The sequence below is a fragment of the Cnephaeus nilssonii genome, assembly GCF_951640355.1.
Source record: "Cnephaeus nilssonii genome assembly, chromosome: 3".
In the NCBI taxonomy this organism is placed as follows: Eukaryota; Metazoa; Chordata; class Mammalia; order Chiroptera; family Vespertilionidae; genus Cnephaeus; species Cnephaeus nilssonii.
Genome location: NC_137074.1, coordinates 59,006,794 through 59,017,681, shown reverse-complemented (window position 1 = coordinate 59,017,681; position 10,888 = coordinate 59,006,794). Strand labels below are relative to the sequence as shown.

The 10,888-nt window shown below is 42.5% G+C and overlaps 1 protein-coding gene across 2 annotated transcripts in view; it reads right to left on the bottom strand.

The window, feature by feature from the left end:
* Positions 1-4,103: 4,103 nt before the first annotated feature.
* Positions 4,104-10,888, bottom strand: part of GSK3B (glycogen synthase kinase 3 beta) — a 194,572-nt gene continuing 187,787 nt past the window's right edge. For both annotated transcript variants that reach the window (XM_079766879.1, XM_079766880.1), the window contains one exon: positions 4,104-8,456. In XM_079766879.1, the coding sequence (XP_079623005.1) occupies positions 8,389-8,456 (68 nt within the window). In that variant the 3' untranslated portion in view covers positions 4,104-8,388. The remainder of the gene's footprint in view (positions 8,457-10,888) is intronic.

Here is a 10,888-nt window from a genome sequence, read left to right as displayed (position 1 = left end):
AGATAGATGTGGGGGTGAGAAAACAGAAATGTCTTGTATATAATATATAAATTTGTTTCTATTCTTTACTACTTATTTTACTACTAGGGGCCCAGTGCACGAATTCATGCACCTTGAAAGGAACTGTGGGCTGCAAGGCTGTGGTAGGCACAGGGGCGGGTCTTGGCCCATCCTCCCTGCCCCCCTTCGCCCCTTCCCCCGTGACCCTCAGTTCCCTGTCTGCAGCCCCGCTCCCACCGCTCCCACATGCTGACAGCGCCAGGCCTGCTTGCACCCGCTGATGGCACGAGCAATTGGGGTTGGCGCCAGCAGTGGGTGTGAGTGGTGGCTACTGCCCTGATCACCCTCAGGAGCAGGGGGAGGTAGAGAAGCCCTCAGGGGTGATCAGGGCCTGCAGCTGCCGCTTGCACCAGCTGATGGTGCCGAGTGATCCGGACTGGCACCAGGCACTGGCAGCGGGTGCAAGTGCTGGGCAGGACCGCAGTGCGCAGGAGCAAAGAATTTTCAGTAACCACCAGAAGCTCACCCCAATGACAGTGACCAGCGGTCCGCCTTGGTCTGGCGCCCCCGCTCACCTGCTCCACAATCCCGCCGCAGCCAATGCCCACCATGTTCTGCATACGCCCCCCTGGTGGTCAGCGCACATCATAGCGGCTGGTTGTTTGGTTGTCCCACCATTTGGTCTATTTGCATATTAGCCTTTTATTATATAGGATTGCCCTTTACATATCTGAGGACAGTTGGTGAAAGAACACAAAAATGCATTAACTTGGCTTCCTCATAAAATGATTGCTCCATATAAAAATTTTATATATTTAAAAAAAAATATTTTATTGATTTTTTACAGAGAGGAAGGGAGAGGAATAGAGAGTTAGAAACATTGATGAGAGAGAAACATTGATCAGCTGCCTCCTGCATACCCGCTACTGGGGATGTGCCCGCAACCAAGGTACATGCCCTTGACCGGAATCGAACCTGGGACCCTTCAGTTCACAGGCCGACACTCTATCCACTGAGCCAAACCGGTTTCGGCAAATTTAATATATTTTTACTATAATTAAAAATGTAGTAATTGAAATAATTTCAAAAGTGTAATATGTTGATGCAAATGAAGCTACACGTTAACTGAATTTTAAGGAACAGATACTTGCTTAGCTTTTACCATTTTATGAGAAATTGGCCAAACTTTGAGAACATAAGAAATTGACACTATATATCAAAGCAAGCAGACCTACGCCCCGAATTCCTCCAGGTGTACCAGCCTCTCTGCATCAAGGAGATAAACACCCTCATTTTTAGAAAGGATGGAGGGGGGAAAGCTTCTCTCTGCAAATGCGAGGACTTCAGCTTTTGCCCCCAGGAATTTCTTTTGGAAATATAAACTCCATTCAACTGTATCCATAAATCAAATGGTTTTCTGCTCTTCCTGACTGGAATAATTTTGAGTGTGCTATTCACTCAAATGCAGGCTACAGTTAAGTGAGGGCAAGGTGAGATTAAGGCGGGATGTAATCAGTGGATGAGTGGATAAGAGCTGTGGTACATTTACACAATAAAAATCTTACCCTTTGTCACAGCATGGATGGACCTGGAGATTATTATGCTAAGGGAAACAAGCCAGTCAGAGAAAGGCAAATACCCTGTGATCTCACTAATATGAGGCATCTGGTGAACAAAATAAACTAACAAACAAAATAGAACCAGAGGCATGGATACATGAAACAGACTGGCAGATGTCAGAGGGCAGGGAGGTGAGGAACACTGGATAAAGGAAGGTGAGGTAGGACTCGCTAAAGAACATATATGCATAGTCCATGGACACACACAATAATGGGCAGGGCCAAGAGCGGGGGCTGGGTGGAGGTGGGCCAAGAGGAGGAAAATGCAGGACATCTGCCAGAGTGTCAACAATAAACAATTTGAATAAATAAAAAAAGGGAATATATTGGTTTTAAAAGTACCTGGGCAATTCCCCAAACAATGAATTAATACTAATGACGTAAGCACTGTGAACAAGTAAGTGTAGTCCAAGTGCAGTTAGGAGTCAAGGTTAGGTGCACCGAAGAGCTCACACAGGACCCTTCCTCTCAGTGGCTTTGTGGTCTCGAGTTTAGAGGGCTAGACGCCAGACCCTACTCTCAAGCATCCAGATTTCCTTATTACTCCCTTCCCGAGCTCTGAGCATTAGAACCGAGTGTCACTTTCTGGGCGTCTCCGTGGCCACTGTTCTTTTTCTAGGTCTTGCCCCAGCCAGGTGAGGATGAAGTCTGACACCAGAGCTCGGGAGAAAGACCTTTCAAGGAAGTTATGTTCACCCTCTGGCTCCCCCACGGGTCAGAGCCACGCAGCAGCCAATCCCTACCTGCCCCAAACTTGAAGGATCCCACATCTCTGGGGAAGGCCCAGAGCTTCTCCTCTGTGGAGAAGAGGCTAGAAGGAGAAATGGACATTTGATTGACTGTCCCCTCAGCTCTGACAACTCGTAGGCCTCATCATCCCACCTTCCACAACAGCTCGTTTTCCCCGGACACGTTGCTGTAATGCGCTCACAACTCTCCTAAATCCCAAGGTGCTAGTGGGTGAGTCAAATATCCCTGCACCTGAGGCCTGGGTGACCATCCATCACCGTGGTCACTTCCTTTCACCACCTTCTCCTTGAAGGGAACCTGCAGCCTGACCCCTCCCCTTCCTCACTACCCTTTTCGAGCCTCAAATGGCATCGTCACTGCTCCCCCAGAAATGTGATCCCAAAGGACTGGAAATGAAGACTTCCAGGATTTTAAGTTAAAAGGGCATCCTGCTCAACCCCCATTCAAATGGGGCAGGAAATATTAGTGAATCCCAAACAAAAGCACTTCAGTGCCATCAGGAGGCCGGCCTATCCCACAAGGGACATCCTAACCCCCTGCCCCTCCACTGTTACATGTCTGACCACAACAAAAACGTAAGTGAACAAAGAGGACCAGACTTTATCCAATATAAATTTGTTTTTATTGAAGCAGCAGTCACATGACTTTATATCTAGCCTTTAGATTAGGCCTGACAGTGAGCCAGCCCTAAAAAAAAAAAAGTTTCTTTTTGCACTAAGAGACATTACATGTTTACATACAGCATCCAGTATTGGGAATGATAGACTCAAACACAACATGTGTTGGTTACCAGGGAGGTACAGCCCCACTGTTTGTGTTCACTTATTGTACAGATACTCCCAAAGACCATTACTAATGGGATGGAACTTAAAAAAAAAATACAGCTACACCAAACCATGAACACAGTAACAGAAGACAGCAGCTTATACACGTTTTTAAGATTTGTCCCTTTCAGGGATGTTTTCTTTCTTCTCAATGCAGTATCTGCAAAGCTTCCTCTGCATCAAATCCAAAGGTTTCCAAGACGGAAGCTGCACCTCTCGGCCACACAATGGAATAAGATCATTTGAAAGAACGAGAACTAATGTTCATATCTCAATTTTTATAACAAAGATCCATGTTTCTCTAATGGGAGGAAAAGAGGTGGCGATGTGTCTACATATTGCAGTGGCAAAATTGGCCGGGTGAAGAAGAGGGCTGGGTAGTGAAATAAAGACCACACACTTGTGAATTTTAATTTCATTTCCAGGCTACCTACTTTTTATTTAATGCAAATTACAGTACCAGTTAACTATTTCCAAACCAAGTCACATAGAACGAAATGTATTTACAAGGGAATGGGGAAAGGGAAAAAAAACAAAAAACATTAAGCATACTTTTCACAAAAAAGTTTATATTTAAAATGAAAAAAATCAGTCACAGAGGCATTCAAGTAGTAATAATGTTATACAGATTTTGCTTTTCCTTTATATCAAGACAGATTTGCACAAGTGTTTGCAATAGTTTGTATACAACCCACAGTCCTTTATATATATATATATATGTATATAATAAATTTTGTTTTTTAGATTTGTTTTTAAGATGGAAGTGGTCACACTAATTGGTATGTGTACAGGCCCAAGTGATCCATCGGCAACACATTTATAAATGCAATTTTACAGGCAAGCACATTTCATACATCTATCTGAATCTGCCTGTAGCAGATATAGTATGAAAAAAAAAAAAACTTAAAAATTAACACAAGGAAGTCTACTTTGTCAAGCTAACCCCTTATGTACTGGTTGTCATTTTGCTTTTATTGCAGAGGTGCAAAACGGAGCAACAAACTTGAATAAAACGTCATAACCCTTGTGAAAATAACCAAACCTCAGGGATTACTTCCGAAGCCTCTCAAACGCAGACCTTTGTCTGGGACTCTACTCTGCTTCTAGTTGTCTCTCTTATCTTCAGTGGCTCAGGTTTCTATCAGAAAAGACAGGTTTTATTGTAAAGCATGCTTAGTTTATTTTTCTATAGACGGGAGAAAGTGTTTGGCTCTGTGATTAGATGATCACTAAGAACAACAACAGGAATCAGTTACAATTTTCATTTTTTTAAAAAGAAAAGACCCCAAACTCCTGGGGATCTGGCATTGGCCAAACTTCCTTTGGAAGATTCCAAAGTTAAATTCCTTAAAAGGAAAGGGAAAAAGAAATAAAATGCCAGTGTCTTTATATCCACAGGGATAGAGAATACAAGTCCTCTCAGAAACCTTTGCATTGGTGCAGACCATATGACTGGTTAGGCAGCTTTATTAAAACACACACCAAAAATATGTATCTAAAAATTAAGAGGACTTTAAAAAATGACATGTCACTGGAAAGAAGGTGCAGTTTTCCGCCTTGCTGGAACAAACACATGATGTTTCAAAAATAGGAACCTTTGGTTTGGTAAAGTTTGTTTTTTTCTTCTACTCAAGACATCTCATATGGAGTACTTGGAGGCAAAACAAGTAATTTTGATTTTATTTTCTTTCAAAAAAGGCCTTCATGATGGGCACACAGTAAGAATTGAACTGATTTTTGAAAAAAGAAATTAAAATGAGATTTTGCTGAAAGGGGTGGAGGTGGCGAGAGGACGGACAGGTGGGAGTCCCCTTGTTAAGCCACAGTCCTCACGCGCACTCCGGCATTACTGCCTGCAATCGCATTGTGGCATTTCAGACCACTGATTAGCAAAACCTGACGCTGTGACGGAATTCTGATTTACAAAAACCAATTCTCCCCTCTCATTTGTGAGGGAAGGAAATGAGGAGAGTGAGCATGGAATCTGCGGTTTGTAAGACCCATGGTTAGGGTTTGGGGAAGAGACGAGCAAAATCTAATTGATACCCTCCAGCTCTAGGGCTCCCTGGCACTATGCTGAGTCCCTGGATGGCCTAAGGATGAAATGAAACCGGTCACTGCTACTGAGGAAGACATATGTTCAGAACCAAAACAAAGGCAGGGCTTACATGACAGGAGATTATGAACATGGTTTCCTCTTTCCACTCCTGAGCATGGTATCACTGAAATTCACCGTGAAGGGGCACAGACACTGTGTTATGAGTGAATTATTATTTCATAGGGAAAAGGGTGGGGACAGGGAGACATGGATAGAGAGAGAAACCAATTAAAGTTTAAAAAATGAAAAACAACAACAAAAAAACAAACACATGGAAGCGAAGGCACTCCAAACTATATAGATACACTATACATTGCTAGAGTTATTGTTACAATAATACAGGCCGGTACCTACTGTACAGAGTTAAAACTATATGGCTTTAAAAAGCTCGTCTACATTTTGTCTGATTATTAAACAGAATCACTGCCCTGAACAGTAACTTTTTGCTCATTAATAACAGTTCCTGGGTCCACATATTTACATACAAAACAATAAAACTTAAATTTAAAAACATTGAAAGAAAATATAATGTACAAGCTTGAATTTGGTGAGGAGCTTTTATTATTATTATTTTATTATTTACAAAAAGATACGCAGAGACCTGGATCTCACTTGTATAAAAGAGCTCTGTGATCCCGCCATGATCCTTGAGAAAGAAAAAAATCACGCAACTCAGCCCTCACACACGCACACACAACATGAGAGGAAAGCATCAGACACTTCTCTTTTCTCACCCCATTTATCGGGGGGAAGGTATTTTGTAAAATAAGCACAGATTTTTATGGACTCTAGCAGATATACCAAATCCAGAGTAGTGTCTGTCCAGATGTTGGCTGGGCAGTGGTCTGAAAGCAGGTCCATTTCTGTCACAGACCTGCTGTTCGGCCTCTTTATTATAAATCTTTTCTGAAAATGGCCTATCAAAGCCATTCCTTTAGTATCATGTTGCCAAATACTTTCATTCAGATGTCTTTCCAATCTTAATCAGCTCTCAGATGCTCATTATGAAAAGTAAAATTCAATATGTTTGATTTGGTTTGACTGAGGATGATTCCTTTCTCATGAACTCTGATATAACCAGAGGTTTGAGAAACCCCTTTTGCGGCCTAAGAGCTTAGCTAAACAGTGAGTGAAAACTACGATGGCTCACAGTTGCCTTTCTGGCACTGGTTCACTTCAGCAGGCAGTCGACTCTCTGGGAGTCACTTGGGTAAGAAGTAGTACAGGCTCTGGGGACCTGCATGAGGGCTGTCAAGAGACTCCACTTCCAAATCGCCTGGAGGGCGAGACCCCTAACATGACCTAAGGTGGCAATGAGAAGGGGAAGGTAGGTTACACACAACCTAGGGCCCAGCTCTGCAGCCCTAGCTCTCAGTGAACCGTAGAAGGCATGTGGGGAAGGAGCGGGTACGGGGAAAGGCGGCCATCACTCAAGTAATCTTTACATGTAAAGTACAACTGGTTGTGCCTTAAAGATTCTTAGGTCAAGTAATGGCCCATAAGCACCAAGGTGACTAAGGTTCATTTTAGAGTATATAAGGCCCACATAGATGTCAACCTTAAACGTGTAAAACAAACTCTTTGTGAAAATCTATTTCCTCACTGCAAACATAATCCTTCAATCCTCCTTGCTTTCCAAGGAATATTGCTTTTTCTTCAAAAACAGAGACTGGTTCTTACACCATCACTGATACAGAAAAGAAAACAAACAAAACTCTTAACTGGGTATAGGGAAACATTCTTCTTCTCACTCTTTAAGCAGTCAATGTTGATACTGTGGACAAAATGAAAACAAAAACAAAAGGCAGTACTGAATCTATGCATATATAACACATATACACACATTTATGTAATCCACTTTCCTATAAAGTCAGCAGGTACAAGTGACTGTTTATATCATTTGGATGTGTAGTTTTTAATATTCCTATCATCTAGAATCATAATGGCCTGACACATGCATCAATAAATAAAATTTAAAAAGCATGAGGTTAAAAAAAGCTGAAATTAAATACAGATTCTAGATTTGGATTTAAAATTAGAACTATGTGCAGAATGTGGCAATTTCTGCAAGCTCAATCTGTAATTAAAAAATATGAAAATAAACCAGTAGACTGTTACAGTTCACATTATTTAACTATAATGTCCTCTCAAGTGTATCTTTCCAAGGGAAGCAACTTTAGAAAAGAATCTGGACTGCTTCATTCACAGTGGTGAGATCTGCCCTGGCCAGTCCCTTCCTCCCGGTTCATCGGCTTTGGACCTCTGCAGCCAGAGCGGCCGGCTCAACGCTCTGTCAGCCTTCTCCCCGGTCACTAGTTTACAACCGTACTGAGGTTTGCCGAGAACACTTGGCCAGGCAAACAAAGACCCACAGGAAGAGCAGGCGTGCTCCTCCCCGACAGCCTCTCACACAAGTTCCCCCACCACTAGCATGATTAAGAGCAAAACAGAACTTTAACAAATCGATTAAGAATCTTTCCCTTACAGCTTCTAACTTTATTGACCTCCCAGGGTTACAAAGGATACACATTTCCTTTTTTTTTTTGTGTCTGCCGCCACACCTGCCACCAACATGCCAAAGGCAAGTCTTCAAACGCCCGATGATATGGATTAATTTTACAAGTGACATTTAAGTCCCCATGGAGTTACACCTGCTAAGCTCCCAACCAATTTCAAGCTGTGCACTATACCAAGTCTTACATTTGACTTTAAAAGAAAAAAAGGTCAAAAAAACTTCAGCACAGAACAAAGTTTTCTTCTTTTGTGGAAGGGGCATGAAGCAGGAGTTCTGTTTGTAAAGCATCCAACAGCAGACTTCGGATAAGATTGTCGTGGAGAGATCGTGTTCTGGTGCTCCGCCTTCCCTCCCCCTAACCCTCCCACCCCTGGGTCTCCCTCAAAGTGAGAATACAATGAAATTGGTTTGTATTTATAGATATTTTACAAGGTTAAATAATAACAATAATAAAAAAATTGAACACTAAAATGAACAGGTTTTTTTTCTCTTTTTAATTTTCTTTCCAAACGTGACCAGTGTTGCTGAGTGACACTCAAGTAACTGGTGGTTTTTCCTGTGCAGCTGGCTGCTCGGGACTGTTCAGGTGGAGTTGGAAGCTGATGCAGAAGCAGCGTTATTGGTCTGTCCACGGTCTCCAGCATTAGCATCTGCAAATCAAAAGTCCCAAGAGAGAGCATGAGCGATGCTGTAAGGCCTCAAAGAGAAAAGCATGCTGTCTCAACTGCAGACTGAGCTGTGCGGCCTGCTTCCAAGTGTATCTGAAATGTTGTTTTAAATATGGCCAATACTATGAAATCTGGATTTCTTTCTGCTTAGAGCTAAGTCCATGCTGTGGCCTGGTCCTGATGCAGGACAATACTGTCTTTGAATAAGTTACAGACTCAGGTAGCCAGAGACCATGTCTATCAAAGCTCTTGTTCTAGCCTGGATCAATGGTATAGGATCTGGAGTCTAGCGCATCTGAAAATGCACAGCTGGAAACTTGTTAGAAGTCCTGAACCATGCCATCTGCCTAGGAGAGTAAAAGGGGTGGAGGCAGTGAAAGTACTGTGGGCCAGCGTGACAGGCAGAAGTGCTGTGTGTAAATCAAACTCAACTGCTTGCTTTCTAAGTACAGGCCATCTTCGTTATTCATAGACATGGAAGACGGACAACTAGCAAAAAAAAGAAACAGCCACCAATTCACTTAATTCAATAAAGTATCTTGTAGTAACTATCCTGGCACCAAGCTTACTTTGCCTAATGCTTTGGAAATATGTGTAACATTATAACTAACGTTAACCCCCTCTTCCCTCTTTTAAAGGCCCATTATTTCACAATATCCATTAACATTTAAGCGGGCATTTGTGTCCAGATTGGCTCTCAGTCTCCGGTAGGCATACACTGCTATTTCAGTGACTAGTTTAATTAAGTCGCATCCCTGTCATCTCACACATGACTGGGAATATCCTGCTGGGCAAATTTTCTCCCAAGCACTTCATAGTAAGCCCTGAGCAACAGCAGAGGTGGCTTGATTGGGATGGACAACTTTCCAGAGCCATCTCCCTAGAAGTCACACCTCCCTTGGCCGTCAAGGCTGGTGACACCGGACGTTTTCTCTCTCTAGAAACCACAGTTCTCTTATATCCCATGATGAATACAGTAAACAAGGTCATGGCGAAAGCAACATTTGGTCTTCGGACTTTTCTACTTTGAATTTTTTTAATTAGAGTGAGAAACAAAAGACCCCAAGGACACACAGGAATTCTTAAAAATTAGCTGTTCACTTTATAAGTTCAGTGGCCACTCTATGAAAACTATACTTCTTTCCTAAATTCGTGATTTTCCTGTCCTCAAAACAATCAGCCCTCTATACATTTAAATCAGACTTTGGGGAAGAAATGCTTCTCCTCCTGTTACCAGGCCTTAGCAGACGGCATGGATTCATATGAACTCACAGGCATGGCGCAAGGACGGGTGCAGGAGAGGGTACATGGCACAGAACCTATTCTCCAAGGGCAGGCAAACAGCCTTTCTTCTAAAAGTCAGTTAGTACCCATGTCTAATACTTCATTCATGACTCCTGGTTTTTCCCGGCTCTGCCTTGCTTAGCAGTTTTACTCAATGATCACACAAATTCTGTGCATCAATAATAACCGAACAACAATTCTTGTCCAGGCCACAGGTTCCTGTGAGCCTTTCCCAGAAAAACATCCATTTTCATAATTTAGGCACAGTCTGCATTAAACAACAGTCCAGAGAAAGCCGAGAGGCCACAGAGTCGTTAATGATGTTTCTCACAAAGCCAAGCTCACTGTGCATCGCGTGTGCTTTGTATGACACTCAGTACCTCTGCAGGATCAGCATCAGACAACACTTCTCTCCCCTGTCAGTTTGTGAACATGACAGGTAAAACTGTCACGTTCTGATCTTCCCCAGCAGTTAAGAGAATCACTAATCACCGGGAATTTATCGGCTTGATCACGACATCAGCACATGTACCAGCACTGCTGGCAGCTCTGGCCAGGGCAGCCATCAGCATCAGCCAACACCCACGAAGACTTAACTACATTGTCATCCAGCCCATTATGTGAATTTGCTCTTTGGCAAAATCATAATTAGCTATTAATCGGCAACTATTCTTTCAGTGGATATTACCTGTGAGCTTAAGACATTCCCCACATGAGTCCTTGAGTCCCACCCTCCTCGGATGAAGCCAGAGGCTGCTTGCATGAGAATAAAAAGCACAAGCCTTTTAAGTGGGCACACAACCAAAAATGAATTCACCTTCCGAACAATAAAATTTGAAAACACACTCATGTTCCTCATATTTGTAATTTAATGATCTCTTATTTTTTCTTTGAATTATTTCCAAATAATTTGATGAGTAAAATTTTAACAGCTAATTATTTTAATTACAAATACTTTGATACCTAAGTCTTAGCACTGTAATCATTAATAAAAAACAAAACAAAACAAAAAAGCCCAGCTGGTATGGCTCAGTGGTATGGCCAGGAGGTTCCCAGTCGATTCCTAGTCAGGGCACATGCCCGGGTTGCGGGCTCCATCCCCAATAGGGGGTGTTTAGGAGGCAGCTGAT